Source organism: Amblyomma americanum, chromosome 1, assembly GCF_052857255.1.
Source record: "Amblyomma americanum isolate KBUSLIRL-KWMA chromosome 1, ASM5285725v1, whole genome shotgun sequence".
Classification (NCBI taxonomy): domain Eukaryota; kingdom Metazoa; phylum Arthropoda; class Arachnida; order Ixodida; family Ixodidae; genus Amblyomma; species Amblyomma americanum.
In genome coordinates, this window is record NC_135497.1 from 151962376 (window position 1) to 151990007 (window position 27632).

Below are 27632 nucleotides of genomic sequence, written 5' to 3' on the forward strand. Positions count from 1 at the left end.
ATGATCCAATGCAAGACTACACTTTAAAAAATAAACATGATTTTGCTTGCTAACAGCATAAATAGTATCATTCAGGACAGCAAGACAGAAGCACATCACATCCTTTCTACCACATTAGCTACAGGTAAACAGTGCAAATTTGCACGGAAAGTGCCCCACAGGAGCTGGCCGCGACTTGCAGATGTTATAGATATGGCCTTAAAAGGCATGCAAATGAGAGGCACATCGTAATAAGAGGTTTATGGGTGGTAGGCACAGCCCCAACAGCAGAAGTGAAGGCAAAAGGATTTAACCTTTAGATGCAACATTGTGTGGGGCCACCATCATGCAGCTAGCATGCACGTCCATGTTAACAATGCCAAACAGCACTTGGCTGATGAGCAAAGTGAACACAATGCACTCCTTGTGCCTTCATTCAACAGCAGCTAATTACTGAATTCTGTTTCTGAACTGTTTCATCAAAGCGATTCAGAAAAATAATTCTATCTACTCTACTTAAGAGTTCACGATGATGAATTTGATGATGATGAATTTTTATGGCGCAAGGACATCTGTGGCCAAAGAGCGCCATGGCACAACGTTTCTTCTTTTACTCAAGGTGGTGTCAAAACCCCATTTCCCAAGCATTTCACCCTAAAGAAGCCGAGCACCAGGCAGGGGAAAGCCTGTATCCATTGTATGACCGATGGGTACCCGGCAGCACTGGAAATCGGACCTCGCACCTTCCGCATGCTGCGAGGCGGATGCTAAAACGACTAGGCCACCACTGCAGTTCTGTACATAGAGTTCAGTTCCAAGAGTGAGAATTTCAGCTGCTCGTTCAGCATCGGCTCAAATAAAACCAATGGTTTAATTCTGACTTTTGGATCTGCTTCAGTGCGTCACCCTGCCCAAATTGGTATCAAAAAGGTCCTAAAAAATGCCATATTCCACCATATAATTAAGACTCGTTCTGTTAAGCCCCAGTTCAGAAAAAACTAAAGGAGAAGCTGTATAGTACAGGCCTACCTCAGGGTTTTCCTTTCAATCATTTTAAATACACCAAGATGATCTCTACACCAGGTGTGCAACCTGCACCAATCAACTGAGGTAGGCTGCAAAAAGACACTGATGCAGACACCCACAAACATTCAAGCAAGCAATCAAAAACAAGCACAATCCTGTGATTGTGCTTGTTTTTGATTGCTTGCATGAATGTTTGTGGGTGTCTGCAATAGAGAAGGGAGTGCCTAGGTGTTTCAGAGAACAATGCATAATAAAAAATGGCAAAAGGACAAAACAGCTTCACAAAAAGCTAATAGGTGCTCCTTTAATGCTGTCATGAGAGGCAAACCACACACAAATGTATGTGCCATCTGGCAAGAATGCATCTTTACTGAATGCACCACATCAGCAAGGACAAGTCACATACTCCCAATCAAATGAGACTGCACTGAGCAAGACTGCAGTAGGAGGAGTTGCCTAACAACAAAGACCAACATTAGTTACTTAGCACAAAGCTATAGTATTTCATCACAGTTTCTTGAATTATTATCAGTAGCCATAAAACACTGGCCATTCTGTGATTACAATGGCGCTAGATGGCACTGTTGCCTGAAGCATGGTTCACAATTCATCATTGGTCATGCAGAGTTTACAATTCGTCATTGGTCATGCAGAGTTTACAATTCGTCATTGGTCATGTGGAAGGTGAAACAAAAAGTCATGCAGAAGGTGAAACAGGAAAAACTGAAAACAACCTTCAAAATAGATATTCTCTCAAAACATCATACCTTGGTTTAAATTCAAACACACACACACACACCATTTTCCTGACCATATGAACACGATTTGAAATTCAAAACAAACAGATATTCTCTCAAACATCATACCTTGATTTAAATTCCAACACACCATTTTCCTGCCCATTCTGTGATTACAATGGCGCTAGATGGCACTGTTGCCTGAAGCATGGTTCCCAATTCATCATTGGTCATGCAGAGTTCACAATTCATCATTGGTCATGCAGAAGGTGAAACAGAAAGTCATGCAGAAGGTGAAACAGGAAAAACTGAAAACAACCTTCAAAATAGATATTCTCTCAAAACATCATACCTTGATTTAAATTCAAACACACACACACACACCATTTTCCTGACCATATGAACAAGATTTGAAATTCAAAACAAACAGATATTCTCTCAAAACGTCATACCTTGATTTAAATTCCAACACACCATTTTCCTGCCCATTCTGTGATTACAATGGCGCTAGATGGCACTGTTGCCTGAAGCATGGTTCCCAATTCATCATTGGTCATGCAGAGTTCACAATTCATCATTGGTCATGCAGAAGGTGAAACAGAAAGTCATGCAGAAGGTGAAACAGGAAAAACTGAAAACAACCTTCAAAATAGATATTCTCTCAAAACATCATACCTTGATTTAAATTCAAACACACACACACACACCATTTTCCTGACCATATGAACAAGATTTGAAATTCAAAACAAACAGATATTCTCTCAAAACGTCATACCTTGATTTAAATTCCAACACACCATTTTCCTGCCCATTCTGTGATTACAATGGCGCTAGATGGCACTGTTGCCTGAAGCATGGTTCCCAATTCATCATTGGTCATGCAGAGTTCACAATTCATAAAACAAACAGATATTCTCTCAAAACGTCATACCTTGATTTAAATTCCAACACACCATTTTCCTGCCCATTCTGTGATTACAATGGCGCTAGATGGCACTGTTGCCTGAAGCATGGTTCCCAATTCATCATTGGTCATGCAGAGTTCACAATTCATCATTGGTCATGCAGAAGGTGAAACAGAAAGTCATGCAGAAGGTGAAACAGGAAAAACTGAAAGCAACCTTCAAAATAGATATTCTCTCAAAACATCATACCTTGATTTAAATTCAAACACACACACACACACACACACACACCATTTTCTTGACCATATGAACACGATTTGAAATTCAAAACAAACAGATATTCTCTCAAAACGTCATACCTTGATTTAAATTCCAACACATCATTTTCCTGCCCATTCTGTGATTACAATGGCGCTAGATGGCACTGTTGCCTGAAGCATGGTTCCCAATTCATCATTGGTCATGCAGAGTTCCCAATTCATCATTGGTCATGCAGAAGGTGAAACAGGAAAAACTGAAAACAACCTTCAAAATAGATATTCTCTCAAAACATCATACCTTGATTTAAATTCAAACACACACACACATACACACACCATTTTCCTGACCATATGAACACGATTTGAAATTCAAAACAAACAGATATTCTCTCAAAACATCATACCTTGATTTAAATTCCAACACACCATTTTCCTGTCCATATGAACATGATTTGAAATTCAAAACAGATACTCTCTAAACATCATATCTTGATTTAAATTCCAACACACACACCATTTTCCTGACCATATGAACAAGATTTGAAATTCAAAACAAGACGTGACAGAGTGTGCAGAGGCGCGCTCGACGTGTCTACAAGGGCCGCGCTTTGTAGCCGACCAAATGGACGAGCGACACCTCGGAGAGGTCCGTCGTGCAGCGCTCGCTCATCGGCATTGCACGCCGGGCACCGCTTCTCGCGACACCGGCTACAGTTGCTTCGCTCCTTCGTTCGCTCTCGAGTCGCTGGAGATGGGCCAGCACCTCACTAATGACACTCAGAGCGTAGGTGGGAGAACGGGAAAAGAACAAAGCAGGAAGAAGGAAAACAGAGAAAGGAAAAAAGCGCAGTTGAGCTGCAGAAGACCGGGTCACGATTTCGCGCCGCGCTCAGTGTTACGAGAGAACACCACGGCGAGCCCTGGAGGGAGCTCCCTCATCGGTCGTCCATTCGAATTAGGGAGGCCCGTAATATAGCTCCGGCCGCGTCTATGTACATATATCCACCTTATTCGCAAAAAAAAAGAAAAGAAAAGAAAACAACGATTTGTGGTTGTGAAGTGCCGGGTGTAAAGTATACATGGTTCGGCGCTTCTTTTTGGGGGAAAAACGGGATTTTGACCGCTGTATTTATCCTACCGAAGTTTGTTGCAAAGGTATATTACAGCAAAATTATCATACCTTGATTTAAACAGATATTCTCTCAAAACATCATACCTTGATTTAAATTCCAACACACCATTTTCTTGCCCATATGAACATGATTTGAAATTCAAAACAGACATTCTCTAAAAAAAATCATACCTTGATTTAAATTCACACACACACGCACGCACACACACACACCAATTCCCTGACCATATGAACACGATTTGAAATTCAAAACTTGCAGATATTCTTTCAAAACATCATACCTTGATTTAAATTCCAACACACCCAAGAAAAATGTGCTCAGCAGGGAAGGGTTTAGTCAAAATTGAATGGGCAATCGCAACAAATAGATGAACAAGAGAGGAAAGTAACAAAATTTCATAACAAAGGTATCCTGCACAATGCATGAGAACATGAACGGTTTACACCCACAAAAGTATGCACATGCATTTGAAGGCTCCATGAAACACCACAGAGAGACCAAAATGAATAGTATTCAGTCCATTTTAAGGCTCTTCAAGTAAATTAAAGAAAAAATGCACAATGTGTGAACCAGGAGCCATTTTTGACATAACATATACACACAGTAAGCAACTAATTGCACTGCAGTAGAGACCAAAATTAATAGTATTCAGTCCATTTTAAGGCTCTTTAGGTAAATTGAAGAAAAAATACACATTGTGTGAACAACGAGCCATCATTGACATAACATATGCACAAAGTAAGCAACTAAGTGCACTGCAGTAGAGAGCAAGATTAATATCATTCTGTCCATTTTATGGCTCTTCAGGTAAATTGAAAAATTACATATTGTGTGATCCACGAGCCACTATTGATATAACATATACACACAGTAGGCAACTAATTGAACTGGAGTGTACACCAAGCCCTGAATTGGTAACAAAAAATCGAAGCAAGTCTGGGCTGCATGTTAGCGTTCAGCTTCGGAAGCATGTCAACACAGTACTCAAGCAATCTATATGGTCATTGTTGTATACAACTCCCAAAAGAATGAAAACAGACTTCCAAAAACAACCGTAACACACATTTAGTGTACAAAACCCAGAATATTTGTAAAGTTAATGCTTATGACTCTCTGTACACATTTCATTTAAAATGAGCTGATGAAGATGAGAGCTGTGAGAAATTCAAATACAGCTTGCCAGGACGTATGGGCAAGCTTTTTTTTCAATATGATGACGTCCTTGCTCATGACTAACACAGAGAATGCACCAAGATGGCAACGTCCAATGCCCAAGCAGATGTGTGAAAATGCCAGCAGACAACTCCATGATGTATGATCTCATCAGTCACAAATAGATAAAGTTGAATCTGCAAAAAAAGAAAGCCCAAGTATTTTGCTGCAAATAAATACAGGTCCGTGAGTAAGCACCAACTTTTGACATACGTATTACAGGACAAAGCAAGAATAAAAAAAAATTGATTGTTATTTCATGATAAACCATACCCTTGTACCAAACAAAAGCTCTCAAGCAAGCAAGACAACAGCATATGTGTTACTGCAGGTGGTGATGCACTATAAACCCGAAGCCGAAAGTTTGTGAAATGCAATATTAGTGAAAAAAATTAATTTCCTCGATGCCTTGGCACACAGCCTGGGAATAAATATAATGCAGCCAAATTCTGAGTGTGCAAATTATGCAGAGCACCATTAAATCTCTAGCAATGTACCCTGGATGCAAAGAAAGCAAATTACTTTACCAAAGTAACATTCTATAAACAACTAATGACAGGTGCATTATTTTTTTTGCCATGTGAGCAATGACACAGCATAGAGAAAGAATGGACGAGGCTGTTGAAATGTTTGCAGCAGTAAGACTTGGCACATTCAAAATCATTCACTACTTCAACATGTTCTAAAGTATAATGCAAAAATGTAAATCAATGCACATGAAATGCACAAATAATGAAGAAAGCTTTTTTCCAATGTGCAATGTTACAAAACCACCAGCATGGCTTCCACCTGAGTAATGAGCATTCATTTATGCTCTGCTTCTGCAACATCATGAATTAAGATCCAAAAACACCACTTGCTCAGTCTGACAGCCACTGACAGATGCAACCACACCGGCCTCTCTCTGCCAGTAGGTGAAAATTGCTGCTCGTGTAAAAATAGTGGCAAATGGTGTTTTGAATCAGACCACCGCTTATGAGAACTACAGTTTAGACACTATTGTGCCATCTAAGTTAATGGTTTACGGTTTATTGTGGTTTAAAGGGGCCATGACAGTGTATTTTCACGCATACCCTGCTTATCACATTTAATTCTCGACACGTTAAATTAAAATTCCCCAAGTTTCAGTTGATTCTGTGCGGTGAATATTTGAAAAACGTTTTTTTCCATTTCTTCTGCGAACTGCTTGCTGGTCTGGCAACCTCTTATCGCTGATGTCACAGGGGCATACCCAACTCGCGTCGTCTGCTGCGCGCTGTTGAGGTGCTTGCATGCACACTGTAGACGGTGGTCGCTTGAAAAGTTTTCTTTTTTTAGCTTACCGAAATAAAATGCATTTTCCGTGTTTTCTTTTCGGAAGCCTTCAACTTGGTACGCGAGCTGAGTGATCCTTGGGAAAGCGGACTTCCTCGTGGCACCCGTTTTGTGATTGTCGAGGAAACAGAAATCGATAGACCCCTGCTTTATTATTTACACTCATAAACATGTTATTTTTATGTTATGAGTGTGGTCTCTTTTGAGCAGTCAAGTGCACCCGTATGTCAAAAGTGGCACGTGCCGTGCATGCCTTTGCCGATGTGCGTCGTGAAAGCCGCGGAGTTTTGTAGCTGGCTACCAATTTCTTGTTCACTATTCATCAGCGCGATAATTAAACTCAAATTATCACAAGGTGGCACTAGAGTAACCTTGAAGCACGAAAGAAGGAGAAAAAAGTGCCGAATGAGACGACTTCCCCGCTGCATGTGTGCATACATTCCCTTCGGCTCGTAGAACCCTTTTGCAGGAACCAAGCCACTTGCAAAACCCTACGCGACTCAAATGCTTTCACTGCCCGCACCGATGAATAGTCGCCGCCGTCTAAAGGAGTGCTTAAAAATAATAGTACATCATTTAGAGTTCACTGAGCGTGCGCATTGTGGCCCAAGAATGAGACGATTACGACAACTGCAGCCCAGCGCTGGGGTTGTTCACGTAGCTTTGTCAAGCTGTATTTTTTACAGCTTTTTCTGCAGTTCCTCTGTCCATATACCTTTGAGGCAGAAATAAATTTATTATTATTATTAAACAGTACTGCTCCTTCGCATGACATAAAATGCAAGGTGGGCTCTCCTTATCTTAAATATTACTTAGTATTGCTCACAAATTGTAGTTTTACACATTTACACGCTATGATAACACTGCAATAATTAAGTGCCACTGATGCTATATCGCCTGCTTGGGAAACGCATCGCATAGGACAGCGCTTCTCGCTTAATTGTATCTGCTTCCTCTTATGTCAACAGTATTTGATTTTAAATCGCGTCAGCTAAAAATACGTTCGCACAATACTTGAATTAATGAAAACAACCAATTAATGAAAACACGCAGATTTTTGGGCCGTCTATTCACCGGGTGTGAAGCTTTCGCTCGGCCGCACAAGCCCAGGCGACGGCGGCACGCGACGAGCGGCACCGTCGCGCGGCGTTTTTTGTCCGCGTCGCTTGTCTTGCTGATAGGTTCTATGCGCAGGCACCGAATGAAAGCACACCTTCGCTAGTGCACGCACATCACGTATGTTGCCGTGGCTAGCATGATCAGGTCCAATAAGTTTCAAAGTTCTTAAGTTTATAGAATGTCATACCAACTAGTCCCCCACCACACTCGGCCAGTTCCCACTAAATTCACTCTTTACACTACTGCGATATGGGGTCATTGATTGTGCTGGAGTCGTTGTTGGTCTAGCATGACATACCGGTGCGTCAGTGACAGCATTTGCATACCCACCAGCCAACCAATCGCCGTTGCATCGGCCTAGTGTGACCGGACCCTACCTATACCGAAGAATAACTGCGTTACTGTTATTAACGCTTTTACGGCGCCAGTCATTCATATATAGGAAACGACTGCACTTTGATCGCCCGCGAAAGTACATGGAGGAATGGGACCTTGCTGCGCACATTGCATCAACGAGAGCTGACGACGTTGCTCCGTGTAGGCCCTAGTGACGTCATGACGCATTTTTTGGAATATACAGCGCGCCCAGGGCATCCAAATTTCGGAAACTGAATCATAAGCTCTTGTATTAGTTACTGAAGCACAAAACTGCAATATGAAGAATGACCATGTCATGGCACCTTTAACGTGCCAAAGCAACTCAGGCTATGAGGGACGCCATAGTGAAGGGCTTCGGAAATTTCCGACCACTTGGGGTTCTTAAACGTGCACTGACATCACACAGTACACGGGCCTCTAGAATTTCGCCTCCATCGAAAATAGACCGCCGTGGCCGGGATCGAACCCGTGTCTTTTGGGTCAGCAGCCAAGCAACATAGCCACTGAGCCACATCGGTGGCCGCCACCCAACTTAAAAATTTGCACTTCGAGAAAGGAACAAATCATTTCAATGATACTGCCCACAGTGCAGCAAGCCACATTGCAGCAGCAGTTACTCCCTACCACAATGCCTAAATGGCTGTGAGCAACTTTTCTCACGCTTCAGCAGCTTTTGCTTGAGCCAGTGGTTTGGCCAGACACACCAGTTTACACAAGATGTATAGTTCTGGCACCAATTAGTCTAAACAGTCAATACTTAGCACCACCCCCTTACAGTAGTTCAGTAACTATGAAAAGAAGGATTGATGAAGGCTTTCACTACTATCAAAGTCCAAGGTAACGTGCATGCTCCAGAAAGTTTCTTGCCACATATTACAAGAAAAAATACAAAAAGCTGGTAGTCACCTGCTCAAAGCCTGAGGAAGGCTGGAGATGATGGGGCCATACCCCTGGGCATTGTCATAGAGCTCGAACAATGGTGCCGCCACCAATTTGTAGTTTTTGGGGACAGCAAAAAGTGCTATGAAAGAAAATATGATGCATGAGTACATCGGCCAGGTGCAAAACAAAAAGGTACACTTTCAACAACCAATGCAACATTCTATCAATGAGAACTGTCATGCTAGCAATAGCCATAACTGTGAGGCCGTAGGATGTGATAGCAGGAATGTGGCACTTAGGCCAAAAAGCATTGATCTGATACACCAAACAAAGCTACATTAACTATGGGAAAGAAGTTGGTTCCAATGGGAGCCAAGTTTCAAGACAATAAGGCAGCTGGAGGAAGCAACACATGACCCCTGACTGCAGTAACTTCTGAACAATACCCCATATTAGGAAACAATCAACTGCAGGCATAAAAAGAAGCCTCCTTTCTATTACTCCAATGCTGAAACATACGACTGGTTTCAAAATGTTAAATGCACTCATTTAAAGGGACCAACAACTGATCAAAATGTATCATGAAATTATGATGAACGAAAAGATCTCATATTACACAAGAATTGAGAACTGCACTATAGAAGAAATGAGGATTTATTATTTTAATTCGGCATTTAAAATTGCATAAAATAAGATGATGTGACACCTTGCGCTGAAATCTTGCCATTACCTGTGTACACCACCACGTCACCACATCTCAGCAAAATATTATATGTTCATAATTGGGTGCAGTGTTTTTTCTTTCAGAAATATTCATCATATTTTATTATAGTTTATGGCCTCTCCAGTGGCGCCTTCGACGAAAAGCAGCATGTCCTCCATATTGCTGATGAAGTGTTTTCAGCGTTTACTAGATAGTGCCACAATGTTGAGCATTTCCTGATTGCGCTCGTTGATGATCCAGCATCAGGATACATCAAAATGGGCGCATCCACAGATATAGAAGTTCTTGGTAAATATCACGCACAGCGTTTCTAACAATACCGCTGTGAAACTGAGCCCCTTGAACACTTAAGTTAAAAAAAAAAACTGGGTCCTTAAAATTCAGTTGTTCCCCTTCAACAAAATCTTCTAATAACTAGAGGTGATGTCAAAAAGGTGTTTCCACTCGAAAAATATCTTCCTAGTAATGCATGTACAACTGCACACAGATATAAAAAATGTGCACTGAAGTTCTTCCACTGCACGATAATTACAACGTAATAAGCTTAACGCCGTTATGCCTTCAGCCTAAACCGTACCATGTGCTAAAGCAGTAAAGCCTCAAATTTTCCCCTCAGCACAGATATATATGGGAAACATCAAGAATGCTAGGAAAGTCGCTTCATTTGGCTAAGTAAGCCACATCCACAAAGGTGTCAGTGTAACTGCAATCTATAATGAATGGTTATGTTTAACCTTTTTGCTACCATGACAAAATCCCATTTGTCATGATTAGTTGTACCAAAAATATAGGAGATGACAAGCTCAGCTTGACATGAATTGACAACTAGTTCACAAAGTGCCGGTTACAAGATAGACTTGTCATGTTGTTAACAGTTATTGAAATGCCACTACTCACCTCCAGGGCTAAACCTGGAGGTTAACAAATAAGCTCAAATTAGATTATAAGGACTGCACAGTAAACAGAAAAAAGAAAAACGATAAGCTGTAATGTTCAGCGGCAGAACGACAGAAGATTAAATTAGCAATCTCGAGGTAATGATGTCCCCCCTGAAATCACGAGAAATAGGCTAAAGTGGGGCATACAATGCAGAGGACAGATAATCAAAGGTCTCTTATACCCCTGTCACACGGGCATTTCGAGGGCCCTCGAACCGATAGTCTATCGACTCAAAGGCGATCGAGCGCTACCACACGGGCAGTTTCAATGGCGATCGAGTCAATAGCCTATCGAGTCAACGGAGTAGCGCAGAACTCCATCGAGATTTCGAGGGCCTTCGAGCGCTACCCAAGGTTGCTAGCGTTGCTCCGAGCGGCGCCAAGCGCACTTTCGTACACGACACATTCACGATGAAAAAACATGAACAAACATTATTTGCATAAAATTTAATGTAAGCAGCTTGTAAAATTATTTTAAAATTATATTAGACTGGTTTTAAGCGCATTAAGCGCATTCATTTTGCGTTGCAGTCTTTGCGTTGCTTGCGTACTTAACGTTGACAACATGGCGGCACCCTGCCCGCCCGCTTCACAGCGATAACAGCTTCGTCGCTAATCCCTCAAAGCAATATCGTGTTCTAAGCTGTTGTATTCGCCTTCGATTTGCCCATTCTTACTCTTGCATTAATTGGTTTGATCATAGAAGGTTGTGGCCAAGTACTACACCAGGGTGGCCAAATCCTGCTCTGGTGAGAGAGTGCGTTGTCGGTTCTGGTCACCGAGATAAGGCCGCACTCCAGGCCTGGTTATGCAATTCCATCGACACGCGGTTTTTTTTTTTTTTTTTTTAACCCGGTGGAGAATTGCGCGGCATGCAAACGAGAAAACAGGAAGTGGACCTGGAAGAGCCCCAATGGTGAGATTAAAAATGAAATAGACTTCATACTATCCGCTAAACCTGGCATCATTCAGGATGTGGCCGTCCTCGGAAGGGTGCGTTGCAGCGACCATAGAATGGTAAGGTCTAGAATTAGCCTAGACTTGAAGAGGGAACGGAAGAAGCTAGCGAAGAAGAAGACCATTAACGAGTTAGCCGTAAGAGGGAAAGCACAGGAGTTTAAGATAGCGTTGCAAAACAGATACTCGGCTTTAACTGAGGAAGATGATCTTGATGTTCATTCAATGCACGATAACCTGACGTCAATAATTACGGAGTGCGCAGTAGAAGTAGGCGGTAGGACAGTTCGAAAAGCTACCGGGAAGCTATCTCAGGTGACGAAAGATCTGATTAAGAAGCGCCAAAACATGAAGGCATCTAACACTACCGATAGAATAGAACTAACGGAGCTATCAAAGTTAATAAATAAGCGCAAGGTAGCCGACATAAGGAAGTTTAATATGGAGAGAATCGAGCATGCTCTAAAGAACGGAGGTAGCCTAAAAACAGTGAAGAGGAAACTAGGCATAGGTAAAAACCAGATGTATGCATTAAGAGACAAGCAGGGCAATGTCATTAGCAATATGGATAAGATAGTTAACGTAGCCGAAGAGTTCTACACAGACCTGTACAGTAGCCAATGTAATCAGAACGCTAATGAGAAAGACAGCAGTGCACAGCAATGCGTCATCCCGCCAGTCACGAAAGATGAAGTAAAGAAAGCCTTAGAAGCAATGAAAAGGGGAAAAGCAGCTGGGGAGGATCAGGTAACAGCCGATCTGTTGAAGGATGGAGGGGACATCGTGCTAGAAAAACTAGCCACCCTGTATACGCAATGCCTTATGACCTCGACTGTACCAGAAGCTTGGAAGAATGCAAACATTATCTTAATTCATAAGAAGGGAGACGCCAAGGACTTGAAAAATTACAGGCCGATCAGCTTACTATCCGTTGCCTACAAAGTATTTACTAAGGTAATCGCTAATAGAGTCAGGGCAACGTTAGACTTTAATCAACCAAATGATCAGGCAGGCTTTCGTAAAGGATATTCTACAATAGATCATATTCACACCATCAATCAGGTGATAGAGAAATGCGACGAATATAACCAACCTCTATATATAGCTTTCATTGATTACGAGAAAGCATTCGACTCAGTGGAAACCTCAGCAGTCATACAGGCATTGCGTAATCAGGGGGTAGAAGAGCCTTATGTCAAAATACTGGAAGATATATATAGCAACTGCACAGCTACTATAGTCCTCCATAAAGTCAGCAATAAAATTCCAATAAGGAAGGGCGTCAGGCAAGGAGACACGATCTCGCCAATGCTGTTCACCGCATGTTTGCAGGAGGTATTTCGAGGCCTGAATTGGGAACAGTTGGGAATAAGAATAAATGGAGAATACCTAAATAATCTGAGATTTGCTGATGACATTGCCTTGCTGAGTCACTCAGGAGGTGAACTGCAAATCATGATCAACGAGTTAGACAGGCAGAGCAGATCGATGGGTCTAAAAATTAACATGCAGAAAACCAAGGTAATGTTCAACAGCCTAGCAAGGGAACAACAGTTCACAATTGGCAGCGAGAGCCTAGAAATTGTGCCGGAATACGTCTACTTAGGGCAGGTAGTGACAGCTGATCCGGATCATGAGAGGGAGATAACTAGAAGGATAAGAATGGGGTGGAGCGCATATGGCAAATTCTCGCAGATCATGAGTGGCAGTTTACCAATTTCCCTCAAGAGGAAAGTGTACAACAGCATAATCTTACCGGTACTCACCTACGGGGCAGAAACGTGGAGGCTAACGAAAAGAGTTCAGCTTAAGTTAAGGACAACGCAGCGAGCCATGGAAAGAAAAATGATAGGTGTAACGTTAAGAGATCGGAAGCGGGCAGAGTGGGTGAGGGAACAAACACGGGTTAATGACATCCTAGTCGAAATCAAGAGAAAGAAATGGGCTTGGGCAGGGCATGTAATGCGAAGGCAAGATAACCGCTGGTCTTTAAGGGTAACGGAGTGGGTTCCAAGAGAAAGTAAGCGTAGCAGGGGGCGGCAGAAGGTTAGATGGGCGGATGAGATTAAGAAGTTTGCAGGCAAAGGGTGGATGCAGCTGGCAAAGGATAGGGTTAATTGGAGAGACATGGGAGAGGCCTTTGCCCTGCAGTGGGTGTAGTAGGGCTGATGATGATGATGATGATGACTCTTGCATAAAGTTTCAAGAGAAAAATAGCTCTTGTTTTTCAGATATCATTGCGATTTCCCAGGTCTTAAGCCTGACGAAGCAGCGCTCCGACGCAGTTGGACTGGCTTGGTTTTGGCTCGTCTTGTATTAAAGTGGCTACAGCAGTGTATGCATATGTACGTCGCGTACGTGCAACTAAAAGGGTTTTTAACGACTTTCGCGTATGCCTGTATTTCAGCATTTAGTATACATTTATCAACTATTTTTGTTATTTCTGCAAAATCCAAAGTAGCGATTGTGGCGCCACTCATCTGTGGCGTAAGACACGAGAACCATTTCAATGGCCATTGAGATTTGCAGTGTAGCAGCGGCGAGTTCGATGGCGATTGAGAATCTCGAAGACCCTCGACTCGAGGGTGATTGAAACTGGCCGTGTGACAGGGGTATTAGGGTAAGTGAATGGATACCAAGAGAAAAGAAATGAAGCCAGAGGCGGCAAAGAGTAAGTTGGGGAGATGAGATCGGGAAATCTGCAGAGTACGCAGGCTACGGCTGGCGCAGGACAAGGCTAACGGAGATCTACTAGTAGGAGAGGCCTTTGTACTGCAGTGGATATAATCTGGCTGATGATGATAGGTAACTCCTGACACTTGATGGCAATATTTCCCACTCTGTGGCTTCTTGGTTGCATTTCTGTAGCATTTTCCTGGCCATGGTGATAATTGTGCAAGAAAAAATAGCTTCCTGCTTGTCATGAATAAACAGAAATGTGCAGGAACAAAAGTTTCCACTGAGACCCCTTCTTCATCAGCAGATGCAGTGTACAGCCATTTAAAAATGACAGTGACAAAGAGGCTCTCGAACTTTTACACGACTTATTATTGCATTCCAAAGGGTTCTTCGCACACTGCCTAGATCACCGCAAACAGGACTACAGAAACTGGCACAAACTAAAGTCCTTCCGTTTCAAAACATAATCCAAAACAAGTAGATGAAAACATTGGGAAGAATTGCATTTCACTTGCCCAGTGATGAAACTGGCAATTACCAATCAGTGCCATGGTATGTAGCAGAATGCATGCCCCAGGTGCCGTCCCAGGGCAGCCCACAACCCATGACGCAGCTGTGCTTTTCAAAAACATTTTTTTTTTACACAGAGGAAGACGGGAAGAAACAGGAGCAACCATAGATTGGCTCCCTAATCTAGACTAGCAATAATTTGGGAGCAAGTAGGACTGGAAGTAGTGCCTCTAACATTAGGAGGGTACGGGAGGGGCAGGTGACAGTGGACGTACTCAGTTTGCACTGGCTGCTGCAAATAGACTTCCTAAACACATTTACAGATAGCCATCACGCTTACAACATGCACCGCAACCACCTGCACAAAAGCAACAACAGTGGATGAGGTAGCAGGCAGATAACCCAGCAATCCCGCCATTTCAGGCGGCACACATTGGAGGGCTTGTGAAAAAACAATGCACTGCCTTGTCCAAGTCAGGCGATTCCTTGTGCAAAGATTGTGGGACCCTTACTTGTCGCACAGGTGCGTAACTGATTACGTTTGAATCAGCGCAAGATTTACCATAAAGCTGCAAGTCGCAGCAGGAGTCAGCCATGAATTGGCAGTCAAACTGTCAACCAGCACATGCATGTGCGTCTATGGGGGCCATTTGTGGACTCCATGCTGTTTACCATAGGAACAGGCATGCGCTACTCTGAATGTGCGAGCCACGCGCCTCGTGGCCTGCTCCTGACAAAGATGCGTCCTTTGTGGCCTCAGCATTCCTCCTTAAAGCAACAAGACAAGCGCGATGCAATACGTTCTTGCAGGGAGCAGCAAACATGGAAGAGGACGCTGCAACCGGGCCACAGCTGCACAGAGCACTCTACACTGAAGAGTGTTCATTCAGTGCAATAATTTAGAGGCCTTGTGCAACAAAGTGGCAATGCCTTGCACTAAACCCTTAAGGGTAGCTTAAGCGTCGTCTGAATTTTCTGCCTCTATATACCGCAAAATCAAGCTGTGCTAAAGTTTTTAATTACAAAGTACCGTAATCGCCGGTCAATATTTCTTAGTTATCAGTCGTCTTTTAATTGCACATCAGCATGGAATCTCAGCCCTGCCACCGAATCCGCCTGTACAGGTCACACGAAAGTGTCCCTTACAGCTTCTAAAAGAAAATACTGTATGCAGTAAAAACCTTTGTGCCTGCATGTGTGTGCACCTGTGTACAGGTGTGTCTTTGCGTGTGTATAGTGTGAACGTGTTTAGGTGGGTGTATGCACGTGCATGTGAGCATGTGTGTCCGTATATGTATGCAGTGACGCGTACACGATTGACCTAGCTGCCGTTGCCAAGCCCACCTCTTCCCCTAGGAAATAAAAATTACCTGCGGGAATGCAAAAGCACTGCTGTCCCTGGTTGCATTGTTTACGCATAATGTTTGTAAGTACATGCATTTCAGTTCTTTTTTACGAATTTATGTTTTTCCGTATTGGTTGCACATCAGACCACAAACATTCAGACCCTCTTGCTGCGCGCGCGCACACACACACGCACGCACACACGTGTGTGTGACACCACCTGGAACGCTGTACAACGAACAGTTACATCACAATTTTGATATGAAATTCTGGGAAGGCATACAATCGAAGATGCATACGTTGTTGGTTCGAATCCCTGCCGCAAGCTAGCCTACAACTTGACTACCATATGTAAGCGATATGCAACGAGAAATTGTATGACACTACCCGGAACGCTGTACGACAAATGGTTGCATCACAATTTTAGTACGAATGTCGGGAAAACTGGCACCACATGAAGGTCGGCCAGTGGCGAGTATATATAGACGAACAATATGAATCGGATTATCTGAAGTGGCAATGCTCGGCTTGCTGTGTGCGTCATGCGGCCACTTGAAGACATCACCCTATTTTTCTTGCCATTGCTGGGATTTTCTGTACCATCTGAGAGTACACACACACCACCAGCTTTTCTCCCAATGGGACCAGTAATGCTTTCGCATTAGAAACATAAGAGAAAGAAAAAGCATTAACAACTACGGTTGTGTGAATATTCAAAAGTGCGATTTCCATTATTGAAATCCCCTAAACAATCAGAAGTAACGAGCTAACTGGCCACCAAAACTCGTGGCGAAACATCGCGGTATTTCCAAACGGCAGCCTCTTGCACCTGTCACATGAGTCAACTTCCTCTTTCCTCATAGAAATGACTGCCAGCATGCAGCAAAAGCCCATGCATGGTAATGATAGGCTAGGCATAGTATCAATGAGTGGCTGATCCTGGACGACTGGTGAGTCTGAGTGAGCTCAAGTGAGTTGTGAGCCTAAACGAGTTTGAGTGCACCCAAGCCTCTGTGAGTGTGAGTTTGAGTGAGCTCGTAGATTGACCAAACTTTTGTGAGAGAGCCTGAGTGAGCACTCATCATTTTGCCAAAGTATGTTCATATGTTCACCCTTCGACACTCACCAGCGGTACAAGCATGCTTAGCAAGTCCGTGGAGTTCGTATGAGCGATATCAGCGATTGTGGAGAGCAAGTTCACAAGTTTTAGCAAATACAAATGGTCACCAAGCATAGTATTGACAACAGTGACCTGAAATCGACGACTGCTTACATCTTAGACACAAATAGATCCGAGTGGGAAGCGCCACTGCTAAGCGGTGTGACACAGTCTGCCAACCAACGCTGCACACGCCCGGAAGCTAGCAGTCATCAGTGTCGCGTGTGGACAACAAACTAAGCCATTTTAATTATTGCAAATGAGCGCCAGACATACTACTAAATAAACCAATTTACAGTAAAGTATTGGACACATTGGAAGAAAGCAGTTACGAGCGAGAAACGCCGGTGCTATGCAGTGTCAACAACCTGGCTATGAAGCGTTCCCCAGGCTGGTGCTCGCATTCATCGGCGGTTCTTGCAGAGTTGTCGCACTGCATAAACAAGTAAACGTATAACCGGAGCAAAATAGATTATATTTACTTTAAGTAAAACACCGTTTGCAATTCATGCCTAACGAATGCGAAATTGTTGCCAGTAAACACATGCAGAAATGCAAACAAAAGTTGCACTGAGGTGCAGTCGTCGTCATGGGCACATTCCTGGAGGAGTTACATACTCGCGTCGTAAATGCCGAATCATGTACAATTACCTTGCAGCATTCATTTAGCGAATACACAGACTGGTTCGCTAAACAAGCAGCAAAAAAAAGTGAGCAGCTGATACCGTAATCAGCAGCCACGGGATCCTAAGCAGTCTCGCAGCAGCATTGTGTCGTCGTAATGTGACCAGGGGATTGGCCAACTGAAATGCTTTTGGCTACGGGCCACCACCACAGACGTCGGCCGAGCATCGGCATTGGCATAGTGTGGCAAAGCTAAATACAACGCAGAAACCGCGTCGGCATACGCGCTATACCAAGAGATCAGCCCAAGCGAACCGCTGAGTTGCTTTTCTCAGCATATCGTTGTACTGATAAGTTTGCCAGCATTTCGAAAGGTGCTGGTACGCACAGCATGTGTACGAGACCAAATGACACAGCAGTCCGTGTGTCAATTTTTGGGGCACACATAACCAGGGTTGCTGCTCTTGCCTGGAGGTGACGTCATGGCATACCCCAGTGCTCAGAAACCGAAATCGATCAGTACAAATAATGCAATAAATTAGTTACCATGCATACATGAACCGTGGAGCGTGTATAATTTGTGCTGGGGCAATATGCAACATTTGAAACAAAGAACGCAGTGACAAAATATTTGCTATCTTTAAGTGCTTATCTTTAAGGTCTCCTAGATTTGGCTGCACTTTGAACACTAGTTCAAGAGTGCTGCACTCTGGTGCTCGATTTGACGAGTGTACTGCATGCTACCTACACTACCGCATTTGATTTGACATCGTGCAGGTCTTCTAGTGCACGAGTTCTCTGCACGCTGACACTTGCACCGCTGTCAGTTCTCTAAGTGCCTGAGGTCCTGAGGTATTACCGGTATTGCAGCCCGGCTGAAGATGAAATGAAGGTGGTGATAAATGACCAGGAAAGGGACGTGTTCCCAGTCATTAACGAAAGCGGTGTGCACGAGCCGGGGAACAAGGAGAACTTCCATACGAGATGGAAGGCAAGTGTCACGATGTGAGCATATGTTAACGTGTCCGTAGTATGTGTGATAATGATAATAACAGCAATTTATTTATCATTCTTTGCAGGTAGGCAGTATGCACAACTGCTCATATCGCAATGGCTTGCTGACCCTCTTCACTGCTTTTTCTTTTTCATAGACTGCCTCCCCGTCAGCATTATATTTGTAAATGAAGGCGACAGAGCTAAGGCCCAGCTGAACGGCATCCAAAGTGTTATGGAGCCGGCAACTGATAATTTCCAACGCCCTGGGCCAAACCAGCCAAGCGCAGACGCCCAGCTGCTGCCCGATGCAGAACGAGCAGTTTGGCCGAAGCCTAAGGCGCCATTCGCGATAGCGAAGTACAAAGAACTGAATGAGAAAGGCGGTTTCAGGTAAGTTGTGCATCACTAGTAAAGTAAACAAAGTTGTTTTCTTGTAGTAACAGCAACATGCCTCAATTTGTTTAGCTCCTTACTTACATATGCATTACTCCATATAGAGAACGAAGAAGGTTATGTGGACAAAGCTGACAGGTGCTATTAATGGTGAGTTCGGCAGAAACCTGATGGCGCTCCAAGTGGAAAACAAGTGGAAATCTTTGGAGCGGCGCTATATATAAAAAAAAAGCGAAAAACTCGTCGGGCCAGTCACAAGCGTCATGTGATTACAAGACGCAAGTACCTCCATTTCAATTTCCTGTTCTTGGAGACAGTTTGCAAACTTATAAAAGCTACATAAATTTTCCAGTGAGCTGGCAAAGTGCTGGAGAAGTAACACTATATAACACCAACTGTGCTGCTGACCTAGGAACAAGACATTGCCTCAGGGTAAGCAGCTTTTATTTGTGACAACATGAAGGGAACTCATTCTGATGCATTTTAGAGGGGAGAAATGCAAGAGGAGCCCTCAGGCAGTGTTACAGCCTGTGGAGTCCCTGCTGAAAATCATCGGAGATGCGGAGGCTGCCAGAGCGAAGAGATACAACAAGAGAATGGCCCTGCTAGGAGAATTGCAGTTCGCTAAAATAAAGAGTAACATCCAAAACAAATGGTATAAATGTTTCGTTCTTCCAGCAAACATGTTTCTTTAGCCATGATGCTGAGCAATCATTTACCTTTGGCTCTCGCAGCACGATGATGAAATGATGCCGTCATCTTCATCGTTACCTACGTCGTCATAGTCAGGAAGGTCGCCAAGCGTGGAAAGGAAGTCTCTCATGCCAACTGAAATGGAGTATGAGGCTAGATACAGCCTCCTGAAGCACCGCTTCAAGAGCCCGAAGGTGTTCTTGATTGCTACCCTTTGTTGCCTAGGTTACTTATTAAACCTCTTCTTCCACAGAGGAAAACTTCAGCCATTATCGTTGCAGGGCATTAACAGCCATGGAAGGAGCAGGTATGCAGAGTCGCCCAGTAGGTACCCGTCTCTACATTTAACGGTTGCCCCGGAGAAAAATGGGCTTTCCCTCAGCACGCTGGCATCGTACACAGAGCCTGGAAAGCAGATGTAGATGTCTAGAAATTTGTTCTGCTTGTTGCAAATTCCTTGCAGTATGATCGAAGGCCACTTTTTCCTGTTAATGCATGAAGCAGTAGATTCATCTGACCAGGCAATTTCCACATGGCTGCCGTCAATGCGTTATATCATATTTTGGGGGCTTTCCAACCACTCTTTGAGACGAAACATGCCTTGCTTCGGGCAATCTGTTTATTGTTTGGCCATGTGATTACTTCGGCGCTGATGTCTATTAAAAAGTCCAACACTCGCCGAAGGCACAACAACACAGACGCCTCGCCTCCGTCACATCAAACCGATCGGCAACAGAATTCATACTGCTTTGGTTTCCTAGATAGCTCAAGGAAATAAAACAAGAGTCCTGAGCAAAAATTCAGCGGCGTCCACTCATGGCCTTTTGGTACGATGAAGAGTGCCTAAAGTGTCCGCACAAAATGTCAAATATCTCTCGTGATAACCTAAACAGTTTTTGTAATTCAAAGTCAAAGTACCTCGAAGTTACTTTGTCAAAGTAGCCACTGACACGACTGCGGTCGACAGACAAAACGGAACTTACACGCAGCAAAGGGAAAAGCACTGCCAAACTTGTCGTCACTCTCGTCGTCTTCCACAATTTCCATCGCCAACATAACAACATCGGCCATGTTGTCCATGATGCACAAAAGGCATGTACTACAGCCCACACCTGATACAGCAGTGATATCATATTCCAAAGAGCGGCAAATGTCGCACCGGCGTCCTCAGCGTTGTTCACATGCATGAAAAAAGCAAAACACGTGTCACGGCCCCAGCAGACGACAAAGCCTGTGCACGTTACTGCACTTGTGCACTCAATTTGGCTGCACCATGAATTTGGCTGCACCAAATCGATTTGCTGCAATTTGGCTGCACCAAAACGAGGAGACCTTTAGTTTGAACCACCCGTACTAACATTAGAAATTATTAGAAAATATTCAATTCAATTTGCACCCAATTTTTATTACTCGTATCTGCTGTGCAGCCAAAAAGTTGGTATTTATACACCTTTTATTCATACACCTTTGATATTCGAGCACAACTCCCTCATTGCTCTGAACAGTATAAAAAAAAATAGCACTGCCAGTTTCACTGCCTACACACCTACCATTCTTTCTGAAGCTTCCAACAAGCGCTATCGCCCATTTTCGGCACAGCAAAAAGCAAACCTCAGCGCAGAACAAGAATTTTGCAATAGCATGCTGCCTTTCAGTTCAGCCAAGCAGACATGAAACCCAACAACGATGAAGTATGCGAATGTTTGCATCGCGTGCATTTCCTGCCTGCGCATCACACTTGGAGCTATATGAATAAGATGCTGCATGCTGCAGACCTGTTTCATTCATCTCTTTTTTATGATGCGGACTGAGAATGGACACAATAAACAGTGTCAGTCCTCATACTAAAAGACAGTTTTAGTTTCACATACGTACAGAGTTCCGTACGCAAATGCGACAAGTCTCCTGGTCACCCATAAGAGCTTTACGTACGTGAAACTAAAACTCTCTAATGGCTGAATGAGGTATTAGAGACAAAATTAGGTTTGCTGGCAGCGCCGCCAAAAACATTTAAGACATGACCAAGGTGAATGAGGTGACATTGACGTTTACTGTATTTCATGCAGCATTTTGGTGCAGGCGACTCGTATTTTAGCAATTTTGCAGCAAGCAGCAGGTCTGGTTTATGGGGTTTTAACCAGGGGGTCGAGACAGAATTTTTTTATGTTAGCTTTGGGTTTGAGTTCCGCCTTTCAGGTTCAGTTCCGGGTTCGGCTCTGAAGCGACATGCTGTTCCGGTTTGAGCCAGTTCGAATACAGTAATCCCTCGTTATAACGAAATCGCTTTACTCGAAATATCGCTTTATTAGAAATTCCTTCCGGTCCCATCCCAAACGCATGCATTTTAAGCCGCATTGGCAGCGACCCTTTTGCGCATACAGTGAAAAATTAATACTGCCGCCGAATTAGTCTCAGGCAGGCAAAGAACAGGTCACAAAAGTACTAAATTTATGACCAATGACCTGCCTAGTAACGAGTACCAAGCGAGTGCCGAGTGCCCCCCGCTGTTTACAGCGGATGCGAACGGAAGCGCGCCCGAATCGGTCGCAGTCGCATCGCTGGTGTCCCCCGTGATAGAATCCAAACGAAAATAAAATTTTCGTGACACTTTGCGATGCCAGAAAACCACGATCTCTTGGATGCCGAAAAGTGGCCAAAAGACCGCGGGCAGACTTGCGCCGTAGCATTCCAAGGGGTGCACTCGGTGAGCAAAATTTTACCATACTAAAGAACATTTCTGGCGCTGAAACGTGCCACAAAGCACAAAAGGAGTGTCCCTCCGATTATGAGCCCATTCACGCTTGCGAGTCGCGAGCGAGGTGAGCTTCGGCAACGAACTGAGCTGCTCCCTGGCTGCTGTAGTCGTCGCTAAGCCTAACCGTATCACATCGGCCAAACCAGACAAAACTCTCGAAAGCGCGCGAATAAGGTCATTCCTGAGAGTTTTCGCGTCAAACGAGACGGCGACGCGCAGGTAGCGCTTGCCAGCGTGAACAACGGTGTTGTCGAGCTGCTGCCTGGTCGCGACTGCTGGCCGCACGCCTTTTGCCGTGTTCGACATGAGAAGCTACGCTAACAAATCGGGAAGACGGATTTGGGGAAGCCAGTCTAGAAATTTGCTTGCCACTCGTCATAGTCGGCCTGCATCACAATAGAACACTGCCCCTAGCTTCGTTGCACTTTTGACGGTGCAAATCGACCGATAACTTGCCAAAAACACGAAAAATCCGAGCGCCGCAGAAGCGAGTCAGGCTGTCAACATGATGGGTCAACGCAACCAAGGTGTTTTCCCGGCGATTTTCTTGACCCGGTTGTGCTTGAGAAAAGTGTGCAACAGCTGTATCTTACGGGTACTCACCCACGGGGAAGAAACGTGGAGGCTGACGAAAGGGTTCAGCCTAAGTTAAAGACAGCACAGCAAGCCATGGAAAGGAAAATGATAGGTGTTAACGTTAAGAGAAGTGGGCAGAGTGGGTGAGGGAACAAACGCGTGTTAATGATATCCTAGTCGAAATCAAGAGGAAGAAATGGGCTTGGGCAGGGCATGTACTGCGAAGGCCAGATAACCGCTGGTCCTTAAGGGTAACGGAGTGGATTCCAAGAGAAGGCCAGCACAGCAGGGGCCGGCAGAAGGTTAGATGGGCGGATGAGATTAAGAAGTTTGCAGGCATAGGCTGGGCGCAGCTGGCAAAGGACAGAGTTAATTGGAGAGACATGGGAGAGGCCTTTGCCCTGCAGTGGGTGTAGTCAGGCTGATGATGATGATGACGATGATGACAATAAAAAAAGCAGGCTTGGATGCATTGGGAGCACTTCGCATCTGCAAGGGTACAAATCTGCAACATCTGCATTTCAACACTGTTGCACATGCTGAACTCTGCGAGAGAAACGGTACATGCACTGCATACTCTTTTTATGGCTTTTCTGGGGCGTTCTGAAAGGGAGCCTATGCATGTTAAGACGTGACTTCGCGCCAAACGGACGTTTATGCCATGGTCAGTGAATTGCTACTTGTGCGAGCAGCAAGAAACTATTTAATAATGCTCTGTTTTGTCTTGATGCCGTGTTCTTTTGGGACATACTTTAGCAGACTCCTAAGGGGGGCCCCACTGGTTTTTGAGAACAAAAAATGACCAAAAAATAAATTTTCTAAAAATGACATTTGCGGAATCTACAGCTATTCTCAAACTCTATCAACTTCTTCCTTCAGAAAATTAGTATTTTGACCATAATATTAAATTCAGATCATCGTGGAGGCTGAATTTACGCAGAAGCATAAAATTTAACGGCATGAAAATTTTGGACGTCTGGCTGTCTTAGTATGTCGATATCTCAACATCTAGGACAGACAGAGATGTCATATTGTTTGTTAAGGAAAGCTGAATGCACAGCGTGTACAATAATCGAAACATAATCGTTCAGTCACGCTTCAAAAATTTATAATTTTGCAAAGTTTACTGATGCATTATTTTTACACCTTGAATGCTGATATTACAAGCGCTGTAAAATTATTAATGAGGGTAAAATGAAAAAAAAGATGGCTTTGATTATTGCAATCTTTACTCACCATACTACATAGTCCATGAATTAAAAATTATTTTTTATTGAGCAGTTTTTTTGCGGCGAGGTACTAATGAATGACTAATTAAAATGAATTTTCTTAGGAACTAACTATGACAAATGTAATTTCAGAGCTGAAATCTGTATAAAAAACTAGGTGATACAGCTTCATTAGGACTGGACTAAAAATAAGGAAAATAGGTCTGAGACCAGTGTCCCCCCTTAAAAAAACCGTCTGGAAAACGAAGTAACGAGCGTTAGCTTCATTGGCCGTGCGTAAAACGAAAGTCTTTCCGTATCTAGCGGGGCCAGTGAAGAAAACCCTGAGCAGTTCGGAAAAGTAAACCAACTTTTCCACTTAGCGGAGCGATCGACGCTTAGCACCATCAGAGTCTTTCAATGCTTCTCTGGTCACGAAACTTCTCCGTAACGCTATGGGAGAGCTTCATATGTTGACCGCGCCTTCCACGAGGCGGCGCTAGTAGCCCGGTGGGGGCAACAACGCGATTAAGCGAGCGCCTGTGTAGCCGCGAGACTACATGCAGATTGCGAAGCCTGTGGTGTGGTAGCTAGTATTTTTTGTGCTGATATTCGTAAACAACTGCAGCGCATGTTACACACGCACCTGCGATGCCGAAGACTTGCTGCGTGATGGGTTGCCGCTCCGGCTACAGAGGTACGCAAGAAAAGGTCTCGCTGTTCTGTCTGCCCAGCAACGCCGAGCAGCGTGAAATATGGAAGCAGCCGACACCACGACGAGAAAGCGGTGGATTTAGCTTCGACTCCAAGCATGTCCGTGTCTGCGAGAAGCATTTTGAACCCACGGATATTATTCGGACTGACGAATTTGTGGTCAGCGGAGAAGCAGTGTCGCTGCAGCGCGAAAGTTGAAACTTAGGCCCGGCACCGTTCCACGGATATTCGAAGGCCTGCCAGCGTACTTGAGCAAGCCGAAGCCACAATCTCGCACGATCTCGACGCTCAGAGACAGTTCTGCTCGACGATATTCTTGTGGAGCCAGATGAATGCAGGGAGCATTTTCGTGCACTTGATGATGAATTGTCTACGAAAGACTGCATACTGGACTACCTTGCTGGCTATGTAGTAAAAAAATTCTCGTCAATGTCATGCTGCAGCTGTGTGCAAACATTGAAGGACCAAAAACGTGAACCAACAGCTCTAATACAAGCCAAATCAAAAGGCTTTCTGCAAGTGCCATCAAGCCGGCTGCTAAGCCCCTTGCAAATTGTTGAAAGTCATGTGGAGGATTTGACAGTCAACGCAGTTGCATGTGCTGACGTATATGCAAGCATTATTGAGGAAGTTCTCGTTGACAGCCGTACTGCCTTGGCTGGTATTGGCTGTGCATCACATTACATAACCACCACTGCATAGGTTGTTCACTTTTTCCTGAGGTGTCGTTTACATTTTTTTATTCGAGAAAAGAACAAGCAATCTCGGGCAACAAAGCGGGCTACATGCCCAGCAGGTGGTGGCAGGAAGCCTAGGCAGTAGCGCAGTCTTACAGTCTTTAGACTTGTAAGCATTGCTGCAATCTTAAATTTGTTTTCTGGCTTTTCTAAATCCATGATAGGCGTCTCTCAGGAGCATGTATGTTATTTTCTGTGGTCTGATGTGAAAACATGCATAGTTGTTTCATTTTGTTCATTTTTGTATTTTATAGCTTTTGTGTAATGATGCAGGATGTGTTTTCCTCAGGAATTTGTATGCTTTTTTATTTTGCCTTTGTTACTGGAATCATAAGCATCTGGGTCGTTGTGTTGTTTTTTAGTATCAAATATATGTTTTGATATTTTATTGTGAGCACATTGCCATGTAGCAACGCACTGTGTGTGTTTCTTAGTATGTTTTATATTTTACCTCATTATCGCATACACATATGATCATGCCTATCTGTGACCCTGTTGGTTTTGGTAGACAAGTGTACTCTTTCGTTTGCTTATGGCTTTTTTTTTGTGCATGTTGCTCCATGCGTCTTATCACTGCTCACTTTTTTTGTTTATTGCGTGACCACTCACAGCTTGTTTCTAAGTTTGGTAGCACGCTGCCAGCAAGTGAGCCCTGAACAAAAAATTTCATTATTTCCTTGCACTCACCAGCGTCTTCATCGTCGTAGCGTGACAAACCGTAAATAAATGGCTTATGCAGCACGAGTCTTCAGAAGCTGGCTTTGCCACAACCGAAAGTGTCAGCAAAAACTTGTCAGGTAGCGCTATCAAACTGCTGGTGCTTTCGTCATGTGATAGCTTCAGCAGCGCGCACTTGGGTTCTTCAAATGACGCCATAACGTGCAATTTTCAGTGAGCTTGCAGTATTTGTTGCAAGGTAAGCGCCAGTCATAAGCGTTCGTCAATAGTCTTATGCACTTCGACGAAAGCAAGGACTCGGCTGGCACAGCCGCAACGCAAACCGCTACGCTAGATCGTCCATGGTGACACTGCAGTCCAGTTCCGGTAAACATTAATGGCACAGCAATGCGCAGCCTGGACACATGTACAAAAATCGCTGTTCCATAACAATCGGCAAGAAAAGCGCGTTGATCAGAAAGCGGCTGCTAGCAAGTTTACTAGCGGCCGCCGTCGATCGCGGTTTTCAGTGTCTCGATGTTGCAGCCAAGCTTTCAGGTAATAACCGGTAAATGCCAGTAGCGTCCATACTGCAGTAAACACAGATATCAAATGAAAATGAGCCGAATAAAAAAGAAGTGAGCCTGCTGGCCGCGAAACAGCCGCTGCGAATAGGGTGCGCGGCCAATACGTGGCCCCTCTCCGACAGCTGCGCCACTAGCGGCGCGCGCTGTCCCTAAATGGAACTTTGGCCGGAGTTTCATGACCAGTAAAAGCATTGAAGGACTCCGGCGCCATCTATCAGAGAAATTACAATGCACGTCTATGCGCTGTTGAGTTGTGTTGCCAGGTTGCGCCCCCTCAGGATACGTCCCAAACGGAACTTGCTTGGTTTGGGGGGTCAAGGTGGACCTAGAATTCGGCTTGCGGTGCAATACGGTAACGCTTCAATTAGTAATTGCATGTACACAATGTTTACCTATTATTTATTTGTGGTTTTATTTCTACACCACAACCCATACT

The 27632-nt window shown here is 44.1% G+C and overlaps 1 protein-coding gene, 1 long non-coding RNA gene and 1 pseudogene across 4 annotated transcripts in view; 1 reads left to right on the forward strand and 2 right to left on the reverse strand.

Moving 5' to 3' along the window:
- Positions 1-1283: 1283 nt before the first annotated feature.
- Positions 1284-27632, reverse strand: part of Cpsf5 (cleavage and polyadenylation specificity factor subunit 5) — a 48996-nt gene continuing 22647 nt past the window's right edge. The window contains exons 6-7 of one of the 3 annotated variants that reach the window (XM_077647371.1): positions 8970-9084; positions 1284-5418 (exon numbers count right to left, since the gene is read on the reverse strand). In XM_077647371.1, coding sequence (XP_077503497.1) covers positions 5364-5418; positions 8970-9084 — 170 coding nt within the window. In that variant the 3' untranslated portion in view covers positions 1284-5363. Of the gene's footprint in view, positions 5419-8969; positions 9085-27632 lie in introns of those variants that run through there. The other 2 variants (XM_077647372.1, XM_077647373.1) reach the window with 2 other exon arrangements.
- LOC144113957 (uncharacterized) lies at positions 17614-25468 on the reverse strand. Its single transcript, XR_013310924.1, has 3 exons — positions 20946-25468; positions 19989-20097; positions 17614-17689 (listed from the first exon to the last, which is right to left on the reverse strand). It is a non-coding gene; the product is annotated as an uncharacterized LOC144113957 (long non-coding RNA).
- Positions 25468-26037, forward strand: LOC144113959 (uncharacterized; annotated as a pseudogene).